General features: G+C 42.7%; 1 protein-coding gene across 3 annotated transcripts; it reads right to left on the bottom strand.

Moving 5' to 3' along the window:
* Positions 1 to 311: 311 nt before the first annotated feature.
* LGALS8 (galectin 8) lies at positions 312 to 26,678 on the bottom strand. 3 transcript variants are annotated; one of them, XM_049868688.1, is made up of 11 exons: positions 26,311 to 26,678; positions 24,223 to 24,362; positions 14,549 to 14,637; positions 12,301 to 12,511; positions 10,285 to 10,404; positions 9,380 to 9,436; positions 8,041 to 8,067; positions 7,788 to 7,913; positions 7,200 to 7,288; positions 6,037 to 6,202; positions 312 to 2,633 (listed from the first exon to the last, which is right to left on the bottom strand). In XM_049868688.1, the coding sequence occupies exons 2-11, from the start codon at positions 24,262 to 24,264 to the stop codon at positions 2,484 to 2,486; spliced, it is 1,077 nt and encodes a 358-aa protein (XP_049724645.1). In that variant the 5' UTR covers positions 24,265 to 24,362; positions 26,311 to 26,678; the 3' UTR covers positions 312 to 2,483. The 3 variants fall into 3 exon arrangements, with proteins under 3 accessions (XP_049724645.1, XP_049724644.1, XP_049724646.1); XM_049868687.1 differs by having other exon boundaries at positions 26,194 to 26,678; XM_049868689.1 differs by lacking the exon at positions 7,788 to 7,913 and having other exon boundaries at positions 26,194 to 26,666.
* Between the last annotated feature and the right edge of the window lie 1,302 nt (positions 26,679 to 27,980).

The raw sequence follows: 27,980 nt of genomic DNA on the forward strand, positions 1-27,980 counted from the left end.
AAGTAGTTCCAGAATGTGTTTTTCACACAGGCCTACGTTGGATCCTTCATCCTTCAATCTTTTTTGGTGGGAGGCAGTGGGGACAATATGCTGCTTATGAAACAGCCCACACTTGGCTGATCATACAAACAGAAACACTAGGTTGCATGAGGGTGTCCCTCCAGTATTAAGAATTATTTCCACAGGGGGCTAACCAAGAATTACTATATAAGAAAGAAAGTAAATACATTTCAGTATTTTTTTCAGAGCTTTGAAGTTCTGTAATCTCTAGTACTGTGTCACGGTGAAGCTGGGAGGTGAGAGCTCAAATAAGATCAAACAACTGTGCCTTTATTTTTAAGGAATCTAAGAACTGTCCCGTAACAATGTTTACATTGCACTTGAAAGCCTTTGATCTGATTTACTGTAGAAATTTAATGCAGAATTGTGACAAATAAGCAAAACGCCAACTGGCAGTTTAGAGATACAGCTTGCGAGGAATGTAGATTTCCAAGAAATGTCTCAACAAAATTCAGTAATAAATAGTAATAGCTTCCTCCCACCCCATAACTTGATTGTTTTATTCTACTCAAAAGTGATACCACAGTGCAAAACAAAATGAAAACGAACTATGTTCAAGACTTACAGAAAACAATGCAAAATGGGCTTGTATTTTTTCCTAAGTGGCCTACAGTCGCCAGCATCTCAGTCGTGTGCTCCGATGTTCTTTATGAAGGAAAAATAATCCATTCTAGAGCCTTGTTCTTGCCGTCTACAACTCTTTCTGCACACCGCCACTGCCACAGTATCATTTTGAGCTGGGCAAGACTATTTGCATAATGAATTTAACATGAAAAGGTGGGAAATTATTGAGGGCTACCAGTTTCTACGCTGAGTACACTCTTTTAAAAACAAGAGATTGGTGACAGTATTCTTTTCAATATATGGATTCAAATAATAATTATATCACTAAAATCACTAAAATCTCTTATGAACCTATTCCTAAATCTGGCAGAATAAGCTGGACAATTTAATATGATAAAATGATCTGACTGACCTAGCCCCCCACCCCCACTCCTTTGAAACTCCCTGTAACAAGATCTGACCTGTAAGGGGTTCTACACAGAATTTCTGCCAGCTAACTTCAAAGAACAGAAAAATTACAGAAATCTAAGTTTGACTTGCTGATACAGGTTTGATTTAATCACTTAAGGTAGAACAGTGTTTTGATCTCACTGCTAATGATGGACTAATCTTCAGGAGGGCAGAGAGGCAAGTGTTGTTGGTCTGCACGCAGACAAGAAACAGACTTGCAGTACCTTTCTCCCTACTTCGCCGGGCTTTCAGTTGGTGTATTTTACTTTGTGATAGTACCTAGTCAACACTCATTAAGTCTAATCTTGACTTTTTTGTTAACCCATACAATGTTTTAAAAGTTGAATTCATACTGCCTGTACCTTAAACTGGTGCCCTAGTGGTGCCGGGTTTAGGCATTTGACTGCTAACCGAAAGGTCAGTGGTTTGAACCCACCAGGTGTTCTGAGAGAGAAAGATGAGGCATTCCACTTCTGTAAAGATTACAGACTTGACAGCCCTATGGGGGCAGTTCTGCTGTGTCCTGTGGGGTTGCTATGAGTTGGAATCGACTCAACGGCAGTGGGTTCGGTTTTGGTTTGGTACCTTAAACTTTCTGTGTGCAGATGTGCAGGCCTTTGACTCACTCTAAGTTTAAATCCTCGGAAATATTCATTTACCAGAACAGAAATAAGCTGCCTTGAGCTTAACTTCAACATTATTTTTTGTTTTGTATTGCTTTTTGCCTTAGTCTTTGTGCTGTCTTCAGATTTTATAGTGTTAATTCTTCGGTAAAGTTTTTGGTTAGTAGAGCTAAATCTTTATTATGCTAAAGAAAATCAACTACCAGATAAATGCAAGTTAACATCAACCCTTTAAATTACAGAATATGATAGAAAACTGGATATGAAGGAGTAGTGTCTTCTATAAATTAGTGTCTTTAGGTTAGTTAATAACTTAGTAGCTCTTTTAATCCTGAAGGACCCTGGTGAGTTTAAGCAATGCCTGTAGAAAGAACAGTGGCCCGATGGAAGAGCACAGAAGGTTCTAAGCTCAAGCAAACAGGGAGCGACTCTTGTCCACCACTGTATGTATATATCCCCAGCTTCTAGCACAGTGCTGACAAACAAGTGTTAAATACATACATGTTAGCTACTATGTTATAAAAAAACAGCAGGCACTTAATCAATACTTGTTGAATATGAAGTGGGGTTAATAAAGAGACCAAAGTGGGAGCAAGAACAGGGTAGCTTTAAGTTGCTATTGCCTTAAATTTCCTCATTTTGTGCCCAAGCACTCAGAACGCCCAAGAGACAATACGCAAGCTCATTTTAACAATATAAACAGTATAATGACAGTGAGATGGGTTTTAACCAGGCCAGTATCACATAAGCCATTTTGTATTTGGGTTTTTGTAGCAGTTCTGTCAGCTACCAGCTCCTTACTTCCAGTAAGTTGATATCTCCATCAATTTCCAGCGTGTCAATATTACTAAGCTCTTTAAATCTGTGCTTGTACTCCAGGCTGTGTACACCATTTATGGCAACCTTAAATTCTTTAACATCACAATAAATTATCATCTGAAAGGAAAGTAAACATATCATTAGTGGTTTCCCTCAGTTTAAAATTTGTGTTTGCTGCACGCAAACAGCATGTCAAGAATTAAACCATTTAGTTAGCATTCTGCTGAGAGGCCCTCCCAACCTGTGGCAGCTACCTTCCCTTCTGTGATTTCTAAGACACTGAGCTAAGGGAAGTATACTGGTGGTGGCACCTTCTGCCCTGTCCAGCTCAGGGAAGTTGCTCTCCACATGCCTGGAACCTCACACCATCCCAGGCCTTGCTGGCCTACCTGTCCTCAGCACAGCCGTCTCCTGCCCCTTGCGCCTGGGGAAATGCAATCTTCCTCCTCACCCAGGTTTGGGAACTCCTAACGAAGTAGAAAAACTGCTGACCTGAATTTTCCATTCCTCGTTTACTGAGGAGCTTATTCCAATTAACAGGTTGGGAACCAAGGGACTTGGGTTCTGATTTTGTCTGCCTTGGATTAACTCCAGGGTCTTGGATAAATCACACAATGAATATGGAATTTCAGAAGCTGAGAGCAGTGCTAGAGCTTGTGCTGCTGTCTGCTGATCCTGATCACACGCCAGCATGGCCCATCACGGCATCACTCTTTCTCAAAAGCTCTTCAAAGCTCAGTATTCTAAGTAGTAATTAGCCTTCTGGCAGATTCAGCTTCAGATTCATCACTGGTGGCAGCCCTTCAAAGTTGTCTGCCTAAAACTCAAACCAATAAAAAAAAAATACTATCCATTTAAATCACCTTACACCTGAACATCGTACTTCTGATACCACGCTCCCGATGCCACCATCTGGCTCTGATTCTACTGTTGGTTTTCCACCCACACTGACAAGGCCAGTGTGGTCAGTGTGCTACACATTCTCCCTAGGGCCCTTGCCTCCATCAAGATTCTGGAACAGAGCAGAAAAGGACAGCATAGCCTGGCTGCTAACCCAACCCCATCCCCAGAGGCCACACTGAGGCACAAAATCTCAATCTGGAAAGAAGCAAACAGTACTCTTCTGGTAAGAGTCATGGAAGTGGATGTTAGGGGAAATTAGGAAGAAGGGGAAATTCTGTGAGTTACAGAGCTAACTGGCAGAAATGAAGGCTCTGGGACTACACAGAGAATTGGAATATCTATAACCTGAGATGGTATCTCCACAAGATGGTGGAAGTTCCAGGTGCAGCCAGGTGAAAGGGGCCTTTGGTAATGTGCATTTAACAAAATCTCAAGGGAACACTTAACACCCTGCCTCACACTATGGCTCAGAAGGAAAAAAAGGGGCGGGGGGGCTTCACACGGATACAGTGGGAAAGGAGTCAATTAGTTACCTATACAGTATCAGAGCAAATGCACAACCAATGAATTACAAGCAACTGGCAAAGAAATGGCACACCATACTACTGCAAAAGGACAGAAAGGAGGGCACGAGCGTGCAAAAGAAAGACCCCCCTCCCCCGCCCCAGACAAAAGCATGGACCAATGAAATCCCTCATCACCATCTCATACTACAGAACAGCTTGGTAAGAACATGAATTTGATAAAGGTGAAATTACAATACTGAATATTATTAAAAGACTAGATGAATTTTAAATGACAAGGAACAGAAGACACTTTGAAATCAAACTGATGGCATAGTGGAGAGATCTGAGATAATCTCAATGAAAGGATATTTAAAAGACAACACTTTGAAGTAAATGGAAGGCATCTCTGGAAGACTGACCATAATGATCCAACATAATTACTGTTCCTGAAGTTGAAAACTAACAAATCGAACAAGGAAGATGTACTGTATTTAAAGATACATAAAATGCATCTATTCATTCCTTCAGCCTGCCAGCCTCGTAACTGTTTATCACAAAGATTTCTGGAATGTGGTTCACCTAAACTTACTGGTATTACCTGAACTAAGAGATTGGAGATGAATATTTACATTTTTCATCTTTGTATTTTTCACACTTACTTTCAGTCTTTATAACAAGCACTCCCCCCACTCCACCCCACCCCCAAACAAGGGAGTTGAGGAAAACAGAAGCAAAAATGTCAAGATAATAACTGGTTGATTTTCAGGGTTAGGAATATCAATTACTGCCCTCTTTGTTTTTAATACAGAAGATCGAAACTTGAGGCCAAGGTAGGTCGGAAAAACAAGTGACACCACTGGTTTCCTGTCACCCAACCACAGAGATCAACTTTCTTCTGCAGAATTTCCCTCTCTCTCTTAAGTCCCTCCTTTATACCCTGACCACTGCCAACTCAGCAAGCTGTTGTGAGGCCCTTTTCCACCTCCAGTGATTTGTTCAAATCATCTCCTCCATCTGGAAAAATCCCAATTTATCTTCTTGAACCTCCAGATTCTTCCCAGCCTTCTGAATTCCAAATTAATAACTGCAACTTCCAGGGACCCTTCCATGACCAGCCCCCATCAATTACTCCACTTACTAGACACTGCCTTAGATTGGAACTTCGCTGCTAACCAAAAGGTCGGCAGTTCGAATCCACCAGCCACTCCTTGGAAACCCTACGGGGCAGCTCTATTCTGTCCTATAGGGTCACTATGAGTCGGAATTAGCTCGACAGTAACTGGTTTGGTTTTGGTATGAATATTATATCAATGTCAAATCAAACAGACCAAACTGTATTTCACTATCTTCCATTCAGCCTTTTAAGAACCACTCATGCTTTTAACTAGTTTTGATGAGTCCTCAAGTACTCATAAGGTTCAGAGCATGAGAGGGTTTAAAATGCTGTGGAAACATGACTTCAGGCAAAGACCCTAAGGGACCATGTGAGGCAGGCGGTGGTGAGTCGTCTAGGCCCATGAGTGAACCTGGCCAACCACCCAGCACCTGCATCTCATGGAGATTTTATTCTCTGCTCAGCATCCCAGAAACATATTTTGGGAAATGTATGTGTTATCACAAGAGTCACATATTAGAAACTCGGGAATTTTAGTTACAAAGATCTAAATGTATTTTTCTTGACTATATACAAACTCATTGGGAGAAAGGACCACCACCTAAAACTGTACTACCGAGATGGGAGATGACGGATCCTCCGGGCAGATTTATGGTTTCTATGTCCTCATGCTCGCTTAGGAGTAAACATGTTACTCCTGTGCTTAGACAAGGTTCCTCTTAAAAGCTTCCTCTTAAAAATGCTTATTAATTGATATTGGGCTACACAGCAGTTTGCAATATGACAAAAAATAACAAATAATTCCGATGCAAATTATGTGGTAGCCTACTAGTAGGCTTGGCCATTGTCTGTGTTACAAAAAGCTGCATTCAAAATACAATCTCCCAACAAACAAACCTACACACAATCTCCACATATTCATTTAAATGCACTACGTATCCTACCCCCGCTCCCAGGACTGCTGCTGCTGTCTCATTTTCAAAAAATATCATCTCACCTCAAAGTACATTCCAGGACTGAATGGAAAGGAGGTAATATTTCTCTCTTCTTCTCCCCAGGAGTCTTGAAGAAAAGAGTTTCTTACAAATGCTTTAATATTCAGGCGTGGGTTCAAGTGTAGAGCAATATCCCTTGATCTTCCTGCTACCAGATCAACATTAAAGCTTTTGAAAGAATAAAAGAAAAAGACTTTAATTAACCAAGTGGGAGAGGGTAGAGCTGAACTATGACAATAATTATAAAACATATATGCATATAGACATGGGAATGCAGACGGATGTGAGATTTTAAACTCTTGAGTTAGCCTTCCACTGAGATAACTACATTATTTGCAAAATACAAATGTAAAAACTTTGAAATCACTGTTGAGGCTCAGGATCTGGCTGGGAAGGAAGAAAGGCCTAAAGCTAGTAAACGAACAATTAACTCAGACTTCGGAGACTGGGGATCCGCTCAAGCGCTGTCTGCTTCTAATTGTTTACACGTGTTCGTCTCTTCGTCAAAGTGTGCAACTAACTCTCTAGGAAATAGCCCTAATTTTAAGCTTTCAGAAGTCTAGGAAATCTCCTCTGGAAAGCTTCTTAAAGCCGAAATTTTACAAGTCACAAGACAACAGGAGCCGTAACAAAAGGCACCTGATCTTCTGGAGTTGTCTGGAGTTAACTAAGGCCAGGGTGGGTCCCTCCAGGGTATGGGAAGGGTGATTAGCAGCCGATCAAAAGAGCCATAAAATGCTGCTACCTTCTTGTCTGGCCAGAAAAAGCCTAGATCAGAACACCACAAACTTAGTCCTGGCTCTGTCACCAACTCGCTCAACAGTCTAACTTCCATTTGCTTTAAAACTTACCTTTCACGGTAGGATAATGACACACACACACACAAAAAAACACCAAACCTGTTGCCGTCTAGTCGATTCCAATTCATAGCGACCCTACAGGACAGAGTAGGTCTGTCCCATAGAGTTTCCAAGGAGTGCCTGGTGGATTCAAACTGCTGACCTTTTGGTTAGCAGCTGCAGCTCTTAACCACTGCGCCACCAGGGTTTCCATTAATGACACTAGCCCTACTGTATCACGCAAGACTGCTGCAGGAGTGTAAGGACATGACAGACACACACTAGGAAAGTATCAGCGCTGCTACTGGTAACTGAAAGATACTGACGCTTTGGCCTTTGTGTTCACTTCTCCTTTAATGACGACAGTCCGTCCAGGGCCCATTGAGGAGTTCAGCCTTGCAGCAAATGGCAGAGTCTGAAAAGAAACCATACTCAGGACCAGGAGGCTTGCTGAAAGGGATCTCATGGGATAATTGTCCAGAAGACACGGGGGTGGTTAAGGGCCATTACACTGTAAACTCCACGAGGGGACAAACTCTGTCTTGACCCCAGATGTATCCTCAGCAGCCAGCACCATGCCTAACACATAGTAAGCACTCAGTGAATGCATTTTAGATAATAAGATGAACGGGCACGAATGAGTGAAACCCACTCAGGGAAGGCCACCTATGCCCAGGGTCTGAAAGCAGTGTTCTGTATCCTGCATGAAGCCGAGCAGCCAAGCTAAGGGGGAGCTAAGATCCACACTAACAGCTCTGACCCTTTACTCCTGGTTGACTACGAGACCTGCCCAGGCACAGCACAGGAGTGTGCAATGGCCACTCTGGACTCATCCTGAGGATAGAGGTTACACAGAACAGCTGCTATAACTTAATTTGTTATGCATAGTTAAGAAAATTTTGGGCTCTTCAAACCTTTGAAACACAGTTGGTAGGTGGTATTTTGGCACAAGTCAAAGTGTGACTGACAGTCGAATCTTTGTTCCTGGTGTAGACAGTTCTGGGTGTGGCTCTAGAAATGTCTCCTTCTCTATCACTAGGCTGTAGGAAGACAGTTCTACAGTAAGGCACGGAGGGAATGCACCTGTCTTCCAAGGTTTACGCTATTCACTTTCCTGGCAATCTGATCAAATGTCTCACGTGTTTAACCTAGGCAAAAAATACTTACAAGCTGTGAGATGCCAGACCTCTGTACCTATTGGAAGAGAAAGAAAAAATGAGAACACTCTGAAATGGAAGAATTACATTTAGTAAAAAAAAAAAAAAATGAATAGTCTTGAGTATAAACACAAAGGTGGCCAGGGCTTAATGAGGGAGTGTCAGGAAACTGTAAAGGGCTAAGAAGATGGGAATACAGTCTAATAAAACTGTTAGTCTGAATCCTTTATCCTCCATCAAAAGTTAATAACCTTTCATAATACTAACCTGTTGCCGTCTGGTCTATTCTGACTTATAGCAACCCTACAGGACAGAGTACAGCTGCCCCATAGAGTTTCCAAGGAGCGACTGGTGAATTCAAACTGCTGACCTTTTGCTTAGCAGCCGTAGCTCTTAACCACTACATCATCAGGGTTTCCATACGACACAGCAGCTTTAAAAATTTCTTACTTGTCAGAACTCAAATTCTTAAAAAGTCCAGACTTACTGGACCACCTGAGACTAGAGGACGTTCTGAGACAGGATTTAAATCTTGAACTGAAACTATCCCGAGGTCACCTTTTAGCAACATAACAGACTGGCACACAAAATAGAGGATATTATCCATGAGTATGGGGCTCCATTAAAAAATCAACTACATGAGACCAAAAGGTCAACGATTACTCTAAAACAAAGATGAGAAGATAAGGGGGCAGGGAAGCTAGAATACTAGAAATGGGACAACCAGAATGCAATTAAAAAGAATGTTGATACACTGTTAAAAATATAACTAATGTGGCTGAATAATTTGTGTAGAAACTGTCAAATGGAAACCTTATTTGTTGTGTCAACTTTCACCAAAAACACAATAAAATATTATCTAAAGAAATTTCTTACTTGTCCTTTCCAGAGCACCCCCAAAATGCTGAGATGCTATCTTACCTCTGATGTATGAACATGCAGAGAACATAAGACCTTACTTCCTACAATAATAATAGCAAAGACTCAATCTTTAAACTGTACTTGTTACCGCAGGGAGAGGAGATACATACAGAAGGACATTTGCCAAGACACTGATTAGTATTCAACGTTTATAAAATAACTCATGGAAGCACTACTCCACAGTTAAGAGTGACACAGTGCTTTGTCCTCTAATGATGGGCAGTGGTAATATAAACTGATAGTTCAAGTATCAGTGAAAACTTAAAATGCCCAGCACCACAGAAGGGTTAGCCTCAGTTTTCATAGGATGACTTCTAGTAGTCTCATATTAGAAATATGACTTAAAGAAAGCAAGCTCATCACCTGATTTACATGCAATTACAAGAGTATTCTTAAACTGATGGTTCATTACAAAATACAATATTTACATTTTCTCTATTTATCTGTATCAGCTCCACAGCAGATGCTTGGGTACCTTGTAAATCCTGAAAAAGGAGAGTAAAAATTTAATTTTTAGGATCCATCAGACCATCCTTCTAAATACAATCTGCTTGAGAAATCAAAAAGAATTATAAATGGCACTAAACAGGGAAATATGCTTTAGAAATACACTAAAAATGCATTTAACATTAGGGTCTTCTCTCCCCCCACCCCATCAAATTGGCAAACATCAAAAAGAATAATAACTAATACAGTAAATGGGCACAGCTGTGGAGAGTGCAAATTGTTTTCATCTTTTTGGAGAGCAACTTAGTAGTATCCACCAAAACTTAACATGCAAATACCCTTTGACTCAGACATTTCACTTCTAGGACACTATCAGAGAAATACTCCACTGTACTCCTGTGTAAAGTAAATTCCTCCATGTAGCTAAAAAGGGTGCAGCTTTTTTAGTTTATTTTTACTGGAACTATAAGAGATTTGAGATCCTATACAAAATAAAGTCCTGGTTGATAAATAGTGTCCTCCGAAGAAGTTCTGGGTAGAGCAAATAGCTAAACATGATTACTAACTGAAAGGTTGGTGGTTCAAACCCACCCAGAGGTACCTTGGAAGTAGGCCTGGTGATCTGCTCCCAAAAGTCACAGTCTTAAAAACCCCATGGAGCAGTTCTACTCTGCACACATGAGGTCACTGCAAGTACGTATAGACTCAACAGTGACTAAGAACTACTAGTATGAGAGATTTACTTCCAAAAAGATTAATACTTTAATGAGGGAGACATTTACATTATTTTTGTCACAACAGAAGATGTTAATTAGAGATGTTTTTCACATCATTTGGTCAGAAAAGCATCATCAAAGAAGACCCCGAGCTGTAGAAGGGCACTCACCGAGCTGAATCTAAAAGCAACGGAGTGAATGTTCACTTTGCCATAGATGCCCAGAGTGTCGATTTTCTCCAGACTAATCCTGTGGGCATAGAGCAGCGTATGTTTTCCATTTACAGCCACCTAGACAGACACAGAAGATGACCCCCCCACCACCAAAAATGAAACAGTTAATAAATTATTTTCCAAATTAGAATCCAACTCCTTGGGTTTAAGTTTATGCCTTTTCCCACAGATGTCCACATTACATGTCTGGGCAAATTGTGACTGAAAGAAACCATAACACCAGCAACATTTCTGAACTTCTACTGAGTTCCTGATCTGATTAGACCCCATGGACCCTCACCCAGACAAATTATGCACTGTCAATGTATGTAAGTATGCATGTGTGGTATGTGTGCACATATGTCAGCATCCCAGGGTTCAAAGGGTGTCCAGAAATCAGAGACGCATTAGAGACCTATCAGCCCAGGTTAAAGGTCTGCCCGGCAAGCTTGCCACGTTTCTTTGAGGGCCATACAGTAAGCAAGTACAAGAGAGGACGCCTATAAACGCTCAGTAAATGCGTGGTGAATCTGCAGAATGAATGAACTGGCCAAGTTACCCAACTTATCTGAGACGCATTTTTCTTACTTGTAAGTAGGGAAAATCTCTCCCTCGAAGGGCTACTTAGGTGGGTCTCCTAGCACAGTGCCTGATACAGAGTAGGTATTCAGTACATTTAGCTCCTTTTCCTTTCCCCCCAAATGCCAGGTACCATGTGAGGTAACATGAGGAATACAGAAGCAGCACACAATATGGCATCTGACCTCAAAGAGCTTAAAGTCCTGTTGTTGTTGTTAGCTGCGGCTGAGTCAGCCCCTGACTCTTAGTGACCCTGTACACATTGGGATAGGACTATTGTGATCCACAGGGCTTTCAGTGGCTGATTTTCTGAAGTAGAGTGCCAGGCCTTTCTTCCTAGTCCATCTTAGTCTGAAAGCTCCACTGAAACCTATTCAGTATCATACCATGCAGGCCTCCACTGACAGACAGGCGGTGGGTGCACTGAGGTGCACTGACTGGGAATCAAACCTGGGTCTCCCACACGGAAGGAAAGAATTCAACCACTGAACCACCACTGCCCACCATTAAAACCAAACCAAACTTGTTGCCATCGAGTTGATTCCAACCCTACAGGACAGCGTAGAACTCCCCCATAGAGTTTCCAAGGAGCAGCTGGTGGATTTGAACCGCCAACCTTTTGGTTAGCAGCCAGGCTCTTAACCACTGCACCACCAGGGCTCCGGTATAGACATAAGTGCTCAAAAAACCAGAGAAGGGAGAAGTCACTGGAGGTTAGGGGACTTAGGGAAGAACTGCAGCCTGAAGGACTGAAAGGATCTGCGCCCCCAGACGGAGAGTTTTCACTCTAATCGATAGAAATCTCTAGTTCTGGGACAGCTCTATAGGCTTGAGGGACAATGGTTATAACCGTCTTCAAGACCAATTCAACTCTACACATATTCTTCAGGTATAAAATGTTTGATGAAGCCTGTGGTAGAATTTACTACACAAAGGACTCCTAAGATCCCCTCTGGTTCTAAAATCTCATGAGCCTAAAAAGAGCTACCTTGTGGCAGCACTGGACTTTACAGAACACTTTTGACTTCTAAACTGGGATTCCCCTTCTGTTAGTTCCCAATTTCCTGCACATGTTTGGGTAATGGCAGTTAAAATTTATTACCACATAATTAATGCCGTGCCAATTCCAAACAAAACTCAGCCCTGCTGGGAGAAATGTGCTCTAAGAAAAACACCTGGCCACACTGGACCTGTATTCCCACGTGGCAACAAAGAGCTGCCGTGCGCCTTCACATATTTAGGAACCTGCCTGGCCCCTACTCTCGAGAAAAATCAAAAAGCCACAGAATTTCTCTGGATTTAATAAACGAAAGGGTGAGATCAATAGTGTGGAAATATTCCCTGTAAGCTCATTGCCACTAATGAGGATTCAACTTGTCATTCTCCAAAACGAACCTGGAATTTGTCCTTCAGCACCATGATCACGATTTCAAAAGACTTCTCTCTTTGGAAAGGCATGTCATAGGTGATGTCTTCCCGTCCCCATTTTTCACTGATCAGAGTATTGCAAACAATGCAGCCGGCCCTTTTGAAACGTGGATTGAGATGAAAGGCCACATCAGCTCGAGGTTTCACGCTGCTGCCACACTGTAAGTCCACCTGGAATCTGAAGGAAACATGGGCCATGTGAGCGCTCACAAAGAAGAGTCTGAAAACATTAAGTCCTGTTTGATCTTTCCCCATGTACACGCTCCACAGAGGCTGTTATTAAGACTTAAATGCATTATTATGATGGGCTTGGTACTATGCCAGACACAAGGGTCACCATGATAAGCAAGACAAAACTTGGCTCTCACAGAGCATCAAAGACTTGCCTAGACATTTCCTGCAATGCTTTTTCTCATGCATCATTGACAGGGTAAGTGTCTTCCTTGTTTCTCTGGGTGTGGGAGGGCTCTTGCCCTCGCTCACCCATGCTTCTCTTTCAGCTCAGTGCATGCATTTGTGAGGGGGCGGGACTGAGGTGAGAATCTGCAGATCACAAGACACCTAACTGACTACAACCTTGACCTTCTTAGCACCAGCTTAAAACAGAGAACACTTAGTTAACAGTTCTATGCAAGCCATTAAAACATGCTCTGTAACGTACCACTGGCTTGCTACCTGCAGCTCTTCCATGAGCCCATAATATGTATAGTACTGGAGAATAACTCTGCTTGAAGGAGGAAGAGGAGGTTGGGTCATACTCTTGCCTTTTAAAAGACTTAGCAATCTAATGAGTATTTTGTTCTTATTCCTTGCCTTTCTATGAGTAATGGAAAAAAGATTTCCCAATCCAGTTTGAATACACCTCCCTGGCTTCTGAAATATTCGGCATGAATCACAGCCCAGATGGTATACTGGGTATGTCAAGAAGCAGCATGAGATGTTCAGGGGCATGGCCCTCAGCAAGACTTACAACCAACAAACCCAATCTGGGACAAAATTGTGACACAGAAAAAGTCTGCCTTTAGGCTCTCCTACCTCTGTATAAACTCGTCTCTGTCTTCAGGAGCTTACTTACTATTACATGAATTCACAAAGGACTTTTAGTGAAAACAAAATCTCAGATTTCACCTATTAAATTGACAAATCAAGGACTGGTGTTTCTCCAAAGTCACAAAAATGACAACAGACTATCTTGTGACAAGCCCACCTAGAGCAGCTTGTTAGCAATCCCTATCACATTATACAACATCAGAATACCAGCCACTGAGGCAGCTAAAGGCCCGGCTGGCAGGAAAATCCAGAATCAGTGACAGATGGGTTGGCCCTTTGTTCACTCACCCAGGGTGGCCTAAACAGATGGTTACTTATTCTTCCTTTCCTCCTTCCTTAGCAACAGAACCCCTGAGTTATAGTTGGGGCCATATCTTCCCAGAGTAAGAAATTTTACTTTCCTGCCTCCCTTGTAGCTAGGCATGATCATGTGGTTAAACTCTCCCAGAGAGATATAAGTGGAAGTGTTCGGGGACAACTACTAGAAATTACCTTAAAAGTCACCTGACATCTGCCTTTTGTCCACACACACGCACACCCATCCAACTACCCAAAACAGAGGTGTGATGAACTGAAGTTCTAGCTTCCTAGGATTATGAGAATAAGGGCCTTATGCTAGGGATAGCAGAGACTAGCTGGAACAGGCCTGCCTCTCTAATGACTTCATAGAGTGGCCTTACAAGGTTTGGGTTGTCTACCTTAGACTTAAGTTTCACAAGCCATGAATACAAGTCTATCTTATTTAAATCACCGTTGTTGTATGGACGTCAGTCACAGATTGCTGAGCCCAACTCCAGCTGATACAACCCATTCCAGCCTTTGTACCCAAAGCAAGCATTCAATAAAACCACTCAGGTCTTGAAATGCTGTGGGAATCGTAGGCTGTCACCATACTCTATCCCTGTTCTCTGACCATAATTCTCTTCTTTAACTAAGTATCCAACTCTTTATATTGAAATCAGACTTCTGGCAATAAAATAAAAAATCCAAATAACCTTTCTTTCAGTCATTCATTCCAATCTCCTCAGCACCTTGGCCAGGACTGCTAATGAAAGCAAAATCAGGCCTAGAAATGTCAAAATGGTCTTTCCCACATTTTTTCATCATAGCTACAAAGTTAAAAAAGATAGTCATGTTCTTTTTTCATCTAACACAATGATTTTACCTGTCCGAATCACTAGGCACATGCCCACGTATTACAATCAAAGTCCCAGGCTCCAACTGCTCAGGAATGGTGCCAACGTAGGGGATTACCTGCGGGGAGAAATTGTTTTTAACAAATGATCATTTATATAAACAAAATTACTGACTAAGAAATTATAACCAAAACTCAGTTATCAATAGAAGATGACTAAATTTTTAAAGGCTGCACACAAATCTGCTTAGAATCCAGCATTTTCCAAGTAGTCCTCACTGTTCAAACAGCTACAGGAAACAACATGGTGAGGGTATTTACAATATCTACAAACCATTCTGAGTCCTTTGGAAAAAGATACAAGGTAAATACCATTCACAGTACTTCTTATTTGGCTGAGGGTTTTGTGAAATAAAACTTCCACTTAATATGATAATTCCAATAACAGAACAAACAAGTTTTTGCAATGCCATGCCTCCATGTGCCTTTTTCCCACCATCTCACTGACAACCCCCAAGAGCAGCCTCAAGACCACCCTAGACCCTAAGCCAATGCTGACAAAGTAATAATAGATATTTACTGCCTCTGGAGGGAGCTCCAAACAAAGCCACACTCCCACACCTGGGATGAAAGGCCTAATCTCCTTCTCTAGCTTCCACAGCACAATCCCGACCACACTGTTAAAAATGCAACTGAGAACTGCACAGTCTTAAGGATTGGCTCCAGGTCCTGCGGATCAATCAGGACATGAAATCCAACTGCCCTGGGCTGGTCCTATTGGCAGGCTTCAGCTCTGACAGGTTGCCCTGCCCAGATTCAATGCACATCAGATCTCACCATTCCTCTACCCTAGAGATGACTCCACTGTCCTCCCGACCGCTGGCTGGGAACCTGCGCTACGTGGCTGTATCTGCTGCACCACAACCACCTCCCGCCTCCACTCTGGAGCATGTGACCAGCCCCTGCAGCCAGAAATCATTATGCCATATGCCAAGCTCTCACCCCAGTTATGATAACCAAACCAAACCCGTTGCTGTGAAGTCGATTCTGACTCACAGCGACCCTACAGGACTGAGTAGAACTGTATATGTGCTAAACTTATCCAGGGTAGCTCTAATTGACTGAGACCCACAAAAAAATAACACAGGAGAGCCCATGTAAGAGTAGTGGTAAGCTGGTGGCTTATACACTAAAAGTCTTTGCTCAAACCCAATCTCCTGGGCACACTGAGTTAGCCTCTCTGAGGACCCATCCACACACTTCATAACTTGCTCGTTCCCATACATCTCTGCCTAGACTGTGAGCTCTGTGGGGCAGGCCTGGATCAGCATGTCCACATCTCAGGCCAGAGAACAGACCATCACCAGATGCGTGACGCATGCATCTAGTTTCACCAGCCTGAGACTGGGTGCTGGCAGGCCTTATCCATGCAGAGGAGAGGCAGTTAAGCAGCTGCTGGACAGCGAGCTGAGGCAACAAGCTCACTGCTGCTCCAAGCATTTTAATGAGAAGTGAAGAAGGCCAATTATCCATTTGGTGTCAGGGCAATTGCTGAGAATAGGGTGGGTGGGGGTGAGCAGAGGCAGCATCAGATTACAAAAGGAAAAACATAACTAACTCTACTGACTGTGCTACGGCTCTAGTTCCGAATGGCTGGTTTTTGTGTGTAGGGAACGTGGGAGGGACGGCACATTCACACCTGTGCTACACATCTCATCTTTGGGGCCACACCTGATCCCAAGAATATGTAGCAGCATCTTTCAGAGTGTAAACCTCATAATAAAATGAAAACCACTTCTGCAACATCAAAATTTATATATACTAAAGTTATATTTAAACAAAATGTTTAATACCAGAAAAAAATGTTTGAGATATAAAGATCAGTGAAAATGTAACCTACAAAACTATAGCATATGGTATGACGTCAACTAACTCAAAAATAAATAAAAACACCCTAAAGAAATAAACCAAAGAGGCTGCAACAGTTTTCTTGGGGGATGGGACTCTCATTTTCTTCTTCATGTATTTTCATATTTTCCAGATTTCTATAATCAGCATTTTTTATAAGCACAAAAATATTTTTAATCATATACTTAATTTTAGAGTTGGAAATAAAGAGTTTTGAGTCCAAACAATCTATGTCCATCCCAGTCAATAAATTGCTTACAACTGTTAAGTTGTTCTGGTCTTAGAAACAAGTATGCTGAGAACTGGCTCTTTGCTGTCTTAGTTGTATGGGTTACAGTAGCGCTGTTTTAGGAGAATACCCTGAGGCACATCTGTAATACTCAACTTTCTTGGACCAGGCTAGTGAGATAAAACGCCCTGCAGTCTACTCATTTAACTCATGACTAATTGCTCCCATGAAAAAGGAGGGCATTGTTTTCTAGGCAACTTCAAGCTAGAGTCTTTAGAGCTTCAGAAATAATTACTATTTATGTACATTTTTAGAATATAGATATAATCATTTTGAAAACAATATCATAAGTTTAAGCCAGGTTTGGTGTTACTTGCTGGTAAAACATCCTAGCAGACTCATACAGCTTTTCCTTTTTACCTGCTTACAAATGCCTGATATGTGTAGGCTAGGAGTTAGCCTGCAGCTGGAAGTGGGAGGCTCCTGTCCTTGGGATGCTTATAATATAGTTGGGGAGAAGACATATGTCCATGAAAAGATGATTCCAGTGGAAACGGGGTATTCTGATTGGCTGTTCAAAATCTGAATCCCTTTCTGTAGAGGGCTGAATAGCGCCCCACCCCCTCAAAATTCACACGCACCTGGAACCTCAAAATGTGACTTTATTTGGAAGGTGTCTCTGCGCATGTAATGAATTGAGGACCTTGAGATGAAATCATCCTGGATGTAGAGTGGGCCCTAAAACCAATGACTGGTGTCCTTGTCAGAGGAGGAGAGGACACACAGAGGAGAAGGCCATGTGAAGGGAGAGGCAGAGATCTGGGTGATGCAGTCCCAAACCACGGAACGCCAGGAGCGCCCCACCCCCGAGAGCTGAAAGAGACAAGGAAAGATTCTCCTCTAGAACCTCCAGAGGGATGGTGGCCCTGCCAACACCTTGATTTTGGACTTCTGCCTCCAGAACTGTGAGAGAATTTCTGTTTTTTTTAAGCCACCAACTTTATGGCACTGGGTCAAGGCAACCCTGGGAAACTAACAACACCTCCTATTATCTGGAAGATTCCCTATCTTATAAAGATTAGACCATATCTAGATTATCCTTTTCCCAGCCTCCTTTGCAGTCAGGGCAAGGGCATATGATTAAACTGTCAATCAGAACTCCCATCTCGGGAGCAGCTAGAATGCTGCAGTATTCGCTCTGGCAAGGGGGCAGCAGCTAACCCCAGGGCCACAGGTTACCATGGTGGTGGTAATGCAGACAGTACTGTCTGTGTCCATCACCGGCAACAGGTGCCTTATCATGATTTTGGGTATTGTCTGTGGTTTAGTATCCAAGCCTGCTTCTTCAGGCCTTCTAGAGACTCCGAGATCTACTCAAAAAAAAAAAAAAAAAAAAACCTGTAATAAATTCCTTTTTGCTTAGAGAGTTGGTTTCTGTTGCTTACAATGAAGAATTCTCACTAGTTCAGTATCTAACAAAATGGGGAAATAAGTAAGTGTCCAAAAAAATGCTTCAGGAAAATGTAAGACAAATCTAACTGAGCTGACCAAAGGAAGTTTATGAAGGAGGTGTGATTTTGAGTTGGGGAGACTACAGTTAGGCAGACAGGAGGGGGAAGACACTTCAGGTGAAAATATAAGTTCTCAAAAGTACAGAAGCAGGAAAACAAAAACATTCTGGGAGACAGTAAGTAAAAAAGGAGTGGTTGCAAACAAGTAGGGTCAGGTCAGATTTTGGAATGATATAACGAAAGTGGTATTTAGGAACAATAGTCCACTAGAGGTCAAGGGTCAGCTGGGAACTACTTCCAGCAAGCCTGTCAGAAGGTGATAGGGACATGATCCAGGCTGGTGGCAGTGGGTATGAGAGGGAAAGGGAGACATATAAAAGAGAGCTTTCAAAGGAAACTGTCTACATGGGGCCACCAACTAAAATGGTAAAACCGGGAGGGAAATTGACTTTAGGTGGAAGACAACAAGTTTGTTTTTGAACAACTTTGAAGAGTTGGTCAGACATCTAAGACCAAATATACTGGAAGGGTTTAGAGATTCAGTACCTTAGGAGAATGGCCTGTATTTTATTTAAAAGTCAGAGTAGAGGTGATCAGTAACGACATCAAAATAAAGAAACTGAGAGAGGGCAAAAGTCAGAGGGCCAAGCCTCAGTGGCTGCTGAAATTAGGGGGTGTGCAAAGGAGAGTTAACACAGCAGGCCCAACTGCTATCCTTGGAAAGGTCTGTTTACAAGGTTGGCCCTTTGCTGGCACCTGGGAACTTGCATTTCAGAAGGATACCCACCATCCTAACTGATAATGTGGCTCCCTGTGCCTAAACTATTTGGGCACACAACATGGTTTATGCGAGATATCTGCTTTCCCTCTGAGAGTCTGGAATTTTTGGTACGTGCCAAGCAGACACTGGCCTCCAACAAAAACTCTGGATGCTGAGTGTCTAAGGAGCATCCCTGGCAGACAGCATTCTACACGTGTTGTCACAGCCTGTTACGGGGAAAATTAAGCATGTCTTAGTGACTTCGCTAAAAGAGGACCCTTGGAAGGTGGTACCTGGTTGTCCAAGACTTCATCCCATATGCCTTTTTCCTTTGCTGATGTCATACTGTATTCTTCCACTGCAAAAATCACAGCCATGAGTGATATGACTACATGCTAAGTCCTGTGATCCTCCTCACACAGCCTGGGGTAGTCTTGGGATCCCCAACACAAGGGTTGAGAAAAGAAAGAAGAGAGAAGGATCAGCCAGAACAGGTCAGTAGAACCAGTGGTTGTCTCTGGGGAGGGAAGCTGAGACTTAAGGGTTTCACTGGCAATGATTAAAAAAAAAAAAAAAAGTCAGAAAATAGTAGGAATAGTAGGTGTTGGTGAGGTTGTAGAGACACTGGAACCCTCATCCATTGCTGCTGGGAATGTAATATGGTGCAGCCACTGTGGAAAACAGCTTGGCAGTTCCTCAAAAAGTTGAACACAGAATTACCATATGACCCAGCAATCCCACTCCTAGGTATACACCCAGAAGTAAAAGCAGGAATGCAAACAGAAACCTGTACACCAATGTTCACTGCAGCACTATTCACAATAGCCAAAGGGCAGAAATACCAAAGTGTTCATCAACAGATGAATGGATAAACAAAATGCTGTATATACACACAGTGGAATGCTACTCAGCCGCAAAGGGAAATGAAGTCTTGATGCAGGCCCCAACATGCATATACCTTGAAAACACTCACGCTGAGTGAAATGTCAGTTGCAAAAGGACACATACTGTATAATCTCACTTACATGAAAAAGGACATGTACAGAACCCTAAGGCTACTAGTGGTCACCAGGGGTGGGTGGGAGAAGGCAATGGCGAGTTTTTGCTTACGGGGCCCTGAGTTTATGTTGATGATGGTAGGATTATTTGGAAAAGGAGGATGAGAATGGTTGCACAACTCAAAGAACGTAATCAATGTCACTGAACTGTACATGTGGAAACTGTTGAGCTCGCAGATGTTTGAGCATGTATATTTTCACCACAATTAAAAAAAAAAAGATTAAATTGTAAAGTAGAAAGGGAGGTATTTAGGATACTAAAGAGGAAGGAATAAACATGGATGCGAGGTTCCTAAGGAAACTGGAATTATGAGATTTTTCAGTACCTGAAGGGATTCATGCTGCAGTGCAGTGAATTACTATTACATGGCTCGTCCAGCCATGGTCTTGTGACTCCCACAAAATGAGTGGGTGGCACTATGCAAATAACATGCTTGTGGCCCACCAAAGGGACTGGACAACCTGCTATTAATACTAATAATACAAATACGGTGCATAAAACTCTTGTGGGGATTGAGGGTGGGACTGTGCAAATAAGATGCATGGAACCCTTGTCGGGGATTGGTCAGTTCTGCCATCCTGCTAGGCTTAAAGAGAGTCAATCCCAGAGGATAAGGGGGGCCTCACTACCATCAGGAAGACGACCCAGGAGAGAGAGAGAAAGCAACAACACTGAAGGCTGCAGCAGTGCAAGGCAGCATGGTGGGCTTCCTGGCCCACTGAGCGAGGCAGCTACAGTGGGTGTGCAGACCCACGGAGTGAGAAATCTGAGTCCCTTCGGGCAGCAGGTTTCCTGGCAGAGCGGGTTGCCACCGGCCCTTATTGTGGAGCTAAAGAGCTTTGAAACACTGGTCCGACCAGGGCAGAGGCCAGGACCGAGGGCAGTCTGTCCTCAGGGGGCCAAGAGGAGGCGGGTCCTCAGGGGGTGCACATGGCAGAAACAAGGGCCTGCTTGCTTGCATGGCCAAGAGGAGCTGAGAGAGCTGTCTTGCACTGAAGAAAAGAGGGAGCCTTCCAGACATCGTCTACATGCTTCCTGATCCTGATCTCGAGTTGTACCTGTTACTTCCCTAAAAAACTTCATAATTGTGAGTATGGTCTGTGAGTTCTGTGTGGCCTTCGCAATGAATTATCAAACCCAGCAGAGAAGTAAAGGCTGCTGTGAGAGGGACGGCTGGTGTCAGAATTGGTAAAAAGGTTGCAGGGAGAGGTGTGTCTGACCTCTACCTCACAGGGATAATCTCTGGACTGATGTTGATTTTGATTCTCTCTCCTCCCCCTGAAGACAGATGAGGTCTGACGTCTACACACCATTTTTACAAATGTTAACCATCTGTTTATTGCCTTGGAGTAAAGACCATTTCAATCTGCTTAATTTCTATATAACTTCTTAACCAGCTAATAATTAACCAAATTTTAAGTACTCTATACACAACAGTGAAACATATAGGTAGACACTGAGCTGCCAAACAATAGATTTCATTTCTGGTATGAAGTTAAGATACTGTCTCCCAAATTATTCACTGAATTTGAATGGAAAGAAAAAGGAGCCTGGCTTTTTTAAGTCTTGGGATTCTATCAGTTGAATTACTCAAAGATATATACTAAATAAGAAAAAATATATAGGCCAGGCATACAATTTACTTCATCCTCTCCAAGAAGAGAAAAAAAAAATTTTTTTTTTCTCTTCTCCAAGAAGAGTTAATATGTACGGTTTGTCTAACACCAGTGTGGACCAAAGCTTTAGAAGCACCAATGAAATAAGAAACTAAACGTGACAGTTCTAGGTCTTCACAATGCTTAATAAATATATAGTAGAAACTCAATAAACACTTCCTCATTGTTTGAATAGATCACTAACAAAACAACCAGGATGCAAGAAAATAGTTTGTCCAGCCTGTAAAACATTCTAATTGATTAACTTAAGACATCTAAGTTCTCTGCAGCCTCACCTCTGTCTTTTGAACACTGAAAGGGTAAATCAGACAACAGAAGAACTTCAGTGCAATATGGGCACTCAATACTATAAATACTTAATAATAAATGAAATTGAAAGAGATCAAAATGTTATTTTTGTCATTCTGTTCAGTCTTTCTACCTGTACCCTTTTCTGCTTGTGAGAACTGACCATAAAACAGACAGACTTTTAAAAAATGCTATCTGCCAAAAATATTTACTTTAGAAACTTGTTATCATGAGGGGGAAAAGGCAGAACAGAATTTCAAATTCTCCTGGACTCTAGACTTTCTGGAGCCATGGAGGGTAGATGAACCCCTGAGGCTACTGCCCTGAAATAATTTTTAAACCCTAAACCAAAAATATCCCCTGATGTCATCTTAAAACCAAGTAATAGTTTAGCTCGACTAGTAAAGGCCTGCCTTGAGCATTATGCTCTTTTAAGATCTACTGGGATCAAAGTGATAAGGCAACTTGAAAGATTAAATAGGAACCTTAGCAGGCAGTAAGTTTATGTTAATGGGGGAGGAACAACTCAGAAAAAGAGGGTGAGAACGGTTGCAGAACTTGAATAATATAATTAATATCATTAAATTGTACATATGGAAATGATTGAACTGGTGTGTGTTTTGCTGTGTATATTCTCAACAACAACAATAAATAAAATTTAGGGGCAAAAAAAACCCAACTTGTTATCATGAACAGCAAGGAGTCCATTTGGAGCCTAAATGTATCCACCAGGGCTTCAAACTGGTTCGCTGGATTCGAACTCCTGCTGATAATTTACATTCCTAACAAGTTCCCTGCTGAGATGCTGCATTTTTACCGCAGATATACTGAATCATAATCTACATTTTTACAAGATCTTCAGGTGATTTTTATGTAGAACTTCCCAGGAACTTGTTAGAAATGCAAATTCTCAGCAGGGGTTCAAACTGGAATGAACCGGTTGGAAGCCCTGTTATCTACTGCTCTAAAGCCATACTACTTCTCCAGACCTCCTTCATCAGGAAATGAAAGTCTGTTCATTTTTGTTTCAACTCTACAGTTAGGGGGCTAACTGCAGAAATTACAAGAACCAGCAGTATGCTAGTACCAAGATACAGGGATTTTAATACATAAAATCGTTTTCTAAATAATATTCAAATAAGGTGTCTTTGTACATGAAGGGCAGAACTGACCAGCGTAATTCTACCATACATTCACCCTCCTGACAGGCAGCCCTCTTTCTTTTTTTGAATTTAAATATTTGAAGAAATTCAGTCTACAACCTTGAGATGTTTTTAACTCTAAGATGCATTAAATCCATTTTAACTGTCTCACTGACTTCAAATTCATTAAGTCTTCCTTTTTTAACTTATTACCATTGAAGAGGATTTCTTTTAACATTGATTTTGCCTGTTACAATGCTTGAACCTTACCCTTGTACAATGACATTAACATTTAGGGAAAAAAGAATTAGAGCTACAAAGTAAGAAACAAAAAAGATTAACCCCCTGGCCCTTACCCTACTCACAAGACTGGTTTAGGGCCTTACTTCAAGGGTTCTAACCATTCCTGTTGCCCAGGAGTCTCTATGGGGTTTTCCCAAAAAAGCAGCTGCCTTATCTCAGAACTCTACTCAGGACTTAGCATCAGATAATAGAAACTAGACGTTTCTAAAGATTCTCATCACCACATAAAACAAGTTATTTACTGCCCAGGGCACACACTGAAATATCCAGCAACTACAGTCACTGAAGAGTTCTTGGAGCAGCCTGAGACCTTGACGAGACCCCAGTTCTTCTCATTCTCCATCCCACTTCTAGCTTTTGACACTGCCTGGTCAAATACCAAGCAGTGAATGGCAATGGAAAAGCTGACATATTAACATCTAATGGTAAGTTCTAATTAAGAAGAAAAATGACAACTCTGTAAAGAAAGAAATCACCTTCCTTTGGAAATTGTTTTACGGTTATCTGAAGGTAATCTGAACCTCTTCTTTCCCACTCCCACTCCCTTTCCAAGGTTGGCCTCTCCGCCACTGTACTCCCACACACTCTGTTCATGAGGCCCATCGCCTTTTACTGTAATTGTGTCCTTTTCCTCCATTAGACTAGCACAAGAGCCACATCCATTTTTTACTCAGCACCCACCATAGTCCCTATTGCATAGTAGGCACTTCATACATGTTTACTGAGTTTTATCCTTGCCCCTCGTGCCCACTACGGATAATTACTATTCAATTCGATTTGCTCTCATGCCTGCCACAGGTAAAAAGTGATTTTATGAAAGTCAGTTACCGGCTTATAGATGACATTTTGCAGACTGTTTAAGGACATCATTCTTTTCCACCTTATTGTTGACTGGGGTCTCTCTTTGGTATATGATCTGTGATTTTAAATAAGTTTCATTTAAGGCTTCCCAGATTGAGGTACTTTCCCTGGGTAATATCAAAATAGAGAGAAAGAAAAATAAGCATGCATAATTTTTCTTCATAATTGCTTTTTTAATTTAAATTGTAAGTTATGTTACTGATATTTACCATATAACAAGACACTATTAAAATCAAAGATCTTACCCCAATTCTTATCTGGTGTACTTACATACTAAATAATCTTGGAATATGAGTGGAGCAAATACTGATTTAAAAATAAATCAATAGAAAATTTCTAACATGGAATGTATTGTAAAAAAATACTAAACTAATTCCTTTTTTTTTTTTTTCCTTTCCATTTATCGATTCTGGCTCAGGGCAACCCCATGTGTGTCAGAGTAGAACAACTGCCCTCCACAGGGTTTTCATGAAGTGTGACCTTTCAGATGCAGATCACCAGGCAGGGTGATTTTTTTCCAAGATGGCCCTGGGTGGGTTAAAATGGCAACCTTTCAGTTAGTAGCCCAGTACTTAACCATTCGCATCAACCAGGGACTCAAATGAAAACAATAGCAAATACTAACCAAACAGTCATATACCATTATCAGAGGTATTCATTTAACTTCTCTTTTCTGGTCTGTGAAATGGGAATAATAATAGTATTCTCCTCACAGATTTGTTTTGAGGATTAAATGAGTTTGTAAAACAGTGGAATAGTAAATGCTATACAAGCGTTAGCTATTATTATTATTAATAGAAAGAATTATTCTCCCTCCACCAAATTATTCAAGTCAAGGTAAAAAAAAAAAAAAATCCCAATCCCTTGAATGCTACTAAGATACATTTTTTGGCTGTTGCTAAAGAAAAGGGTGGGAAGAGGAGAAGAGGGAACATAAGGCATTTTTAAAGATAACATCCACTGGTACTACATTTTATAGCTCCAGGGGAGACTTGAGGACTTTAAGCAGACCTAAAGAGGAAATAAAACTAAGGTTTTCTACATTCTACTTCCAAGAAGTCTGCCATTATACTGTACAATCTGTCCTACTGGCCAAATCTATTGCTCTGTCTCTGTAAAGAAGAAAACTGCATCCGTCTTGGTTTCCCACCTAATGGACCCCAATCTGTGTCGTTAACTTAAAATGTCAGTCAAAACCTCAAACCGTTCTGCTCTGTAAAATTCAGAAAGCACAAACAAGAGCAAACGGAATGAATACAGAGTTGCCTTATTATAGCCAAATCGATACTTCAAGTAGTGACCAGAGCAATTTAAGCCATCAAAGCAAACAAAAAAACTCAAACCCCCTGCCGTCGAGTTGTTCCGACTCATAAAAAAAAAACCCTAAAATTTGCATTAAACCAATCACTCCCCGATCAACGGGTCCTGCCGCTATTTACATTTCTGTTCACTTCATAAGAAAGCCATCATTTATGCTTTACCGATGATGGAAGGAATTCAAACGAGTTCCCGTTTCGTTGTTTGTTATTGCAGCAAAATGACTCGGCATCTTGAAGTGTGTGTTTAAAGTCAGGGAAAACAATGTAGGTCTGTCATTACATTTTAAAGGAACTGTCATTAAAAATACCGGGATGAAAACTTCCCGATGTCTCCGTGGGGAGGTGGCCCGTTGCTTTCGGGCTGGGAGAAAACAATCCTGGGAAGAGGTGAGCAGAAAGCACGAGTGGGAAGAAGTAGGGTGGCCGCGAGGCGCGCCACCGATGCCAACAGCCCGGTGCCAGGCAGGACTGTCCGGGACGGCAAACGGACGACTCCCAGGCACTTCTCAACCCCAGGAGCGCCTCGCTCGCAGAGGCAGCCCCCTCCCCCGGCGACCCATGCCCGACTCGGCCCCGAGAGGACCGGGGAGACCGGGAGACCTGACACTGTCGCACCCACCAAACTGATGTAGGAAGAGCGACGTCCGCGTCCCCTCCCAGGCTGGCACGTCCAGCCCGAGCGGTCCCGTCTGTGGCGACTGCTGCCGCCCGAGGGGCCCAGCCGCCGCCGACTCACCCCGGGACCCGCGTCCTAGGCGCTCCCGCAGAGGGGAGCGGGGCTGGTCTGGCCGCGGGCGTCGTCCAGGTTCCGATCGCTCCCGGCGTGCCGGGCGCCTACGGGAAGTGAAAGGGATCAGTCCGCCTCCACTTCCCGTTCCCGCGCCGGGGCGCCGCCGTCGGCCTGGCGTCTGCGTGCACGGGCGTCCGCGTGGCCGGCGCTGGCCTCCGGGAACGCCAGCCGGGGCTGCTGACCGGCACCCTGCCTTCTGCGCAGCCGCCGGGGACTTGGACCGGGGCCGGCTCGCTGCGGGACCAACAAGACGGATGAGGATAAACGTGTGTGCGGAGAAAATTCCCGGGCAGACCTGACTGCCCCGGCGCTGTCGTCGCAAGGGAAGTTCGTTCCCGCCCACCCTGCTGTTTCCAGACGCCGAGCCTAGGAAGGGGGCGCTTAGGGCCGGGGCCGCTCAGGGCTGGTGCCCAGGTCGCACGGCATTGGCCTTGACCAGCGACAGCAGAGAGGGGCCCCCACGTGTCCTCCTCTCTGGCCTTCCGAGGTCGCCAGGGCGACGGGGTCAGTGTCAGGTGTTTTTTAAAGATTGCTTCCTCACAAGCGTTGGATCAGAGCCTAGGCAGTGCCATAAAAGATAACTCGCTGTGGAGGCGCGCCTCTCTTTCCGGGTACACACCCTTGGATGTAGGGCACATGGTGAAGAAATAGGTTGAGTGCAGCCAGCCTGTGTGTCAAGCCCAAAGCCCCCACCTAGATGGTTATCTTTATTGTACTTCCAGCCACTGTGGATTATTTGCCAATTACTTTGTGTGCTGTTCTTTTTTAAATAAGTCGTACACTTCCCTGTGGAACAATGTAAGCCGTATAGAGCCCAATTCCAAGTATGTATATCAAACCAAACTCTGTTCTGACTCATGGCGACCCCATGTGCTACAGAGTAGAACTGCTCCATGGTGTTTTCTAGGCAGAAATCTTTAGGAAACAAATTGCCAGGTCTGGCTTACGCAGCGTCACTGGGTGAGTTTGAACCACGAATCTGTAGGTTAGTAGTCAAGTGGAGGCCGTTTGCTCCACTCAGAACTTTCACTTAGCAGCCAGTCGCTTAACCATTGCACCACTGGGCCTCCTACCTCAATAAATACCTGACCAAAATTATTTCTCAGTAGGGCCCACATGACTGATGAACCTGTTGGGCTGTAAAAACATCAGGAATACAAATAAAGTTATGTAGGCTACTTTTAATGACTTTATACTTTGAAGAGTTGGTTGGCAGCTTTCAGTTTTCTATCAGGGACCACAAAGTCCTCATCTTCCTACTTGTATCTACTTTTATCCACATTCGTTTTGAAAGACATGTTTTGGTGGCACCCATGCACTTTCTTCTCTCTTGCTTTTTTTTTTTTTTTAATTTAGGAATTCAGTACAAATCCCGCACTAGCAAATTCAAGTTCTAAGTCACAACTATTTTTCTCTCCCCTTTGTTTCCATTTTCCAAGTTTGATTGACTTTTCAAGATCCAACTTAAATAACTGTGTTTAACATTTGACATACACTGCCTTGAATTTATCTTTCTGTGCATATTTTATCTGTCCAACTCTAGTGTAAGTGGAGAAAAGGAACTTGTCTTACACATTCCTCAATGACTAGTGTAATGCTTTGCGTGAAGTAGACAC

Source organism: Elephas maximus, chromosome 24 (assembly GCF_024166365.1).
Source record: "Elephas maximus indicus isolate mEleMax1 chromosome 24, mEleMax1 primary haplotype, whole genome shotgun sequence".
Taxonomy (NCBI): Eukaryota; Metazoa; Chordata; class Mammalia; order Proboscidea; family Elephantidae; genus Elephas; species Elephas maximus.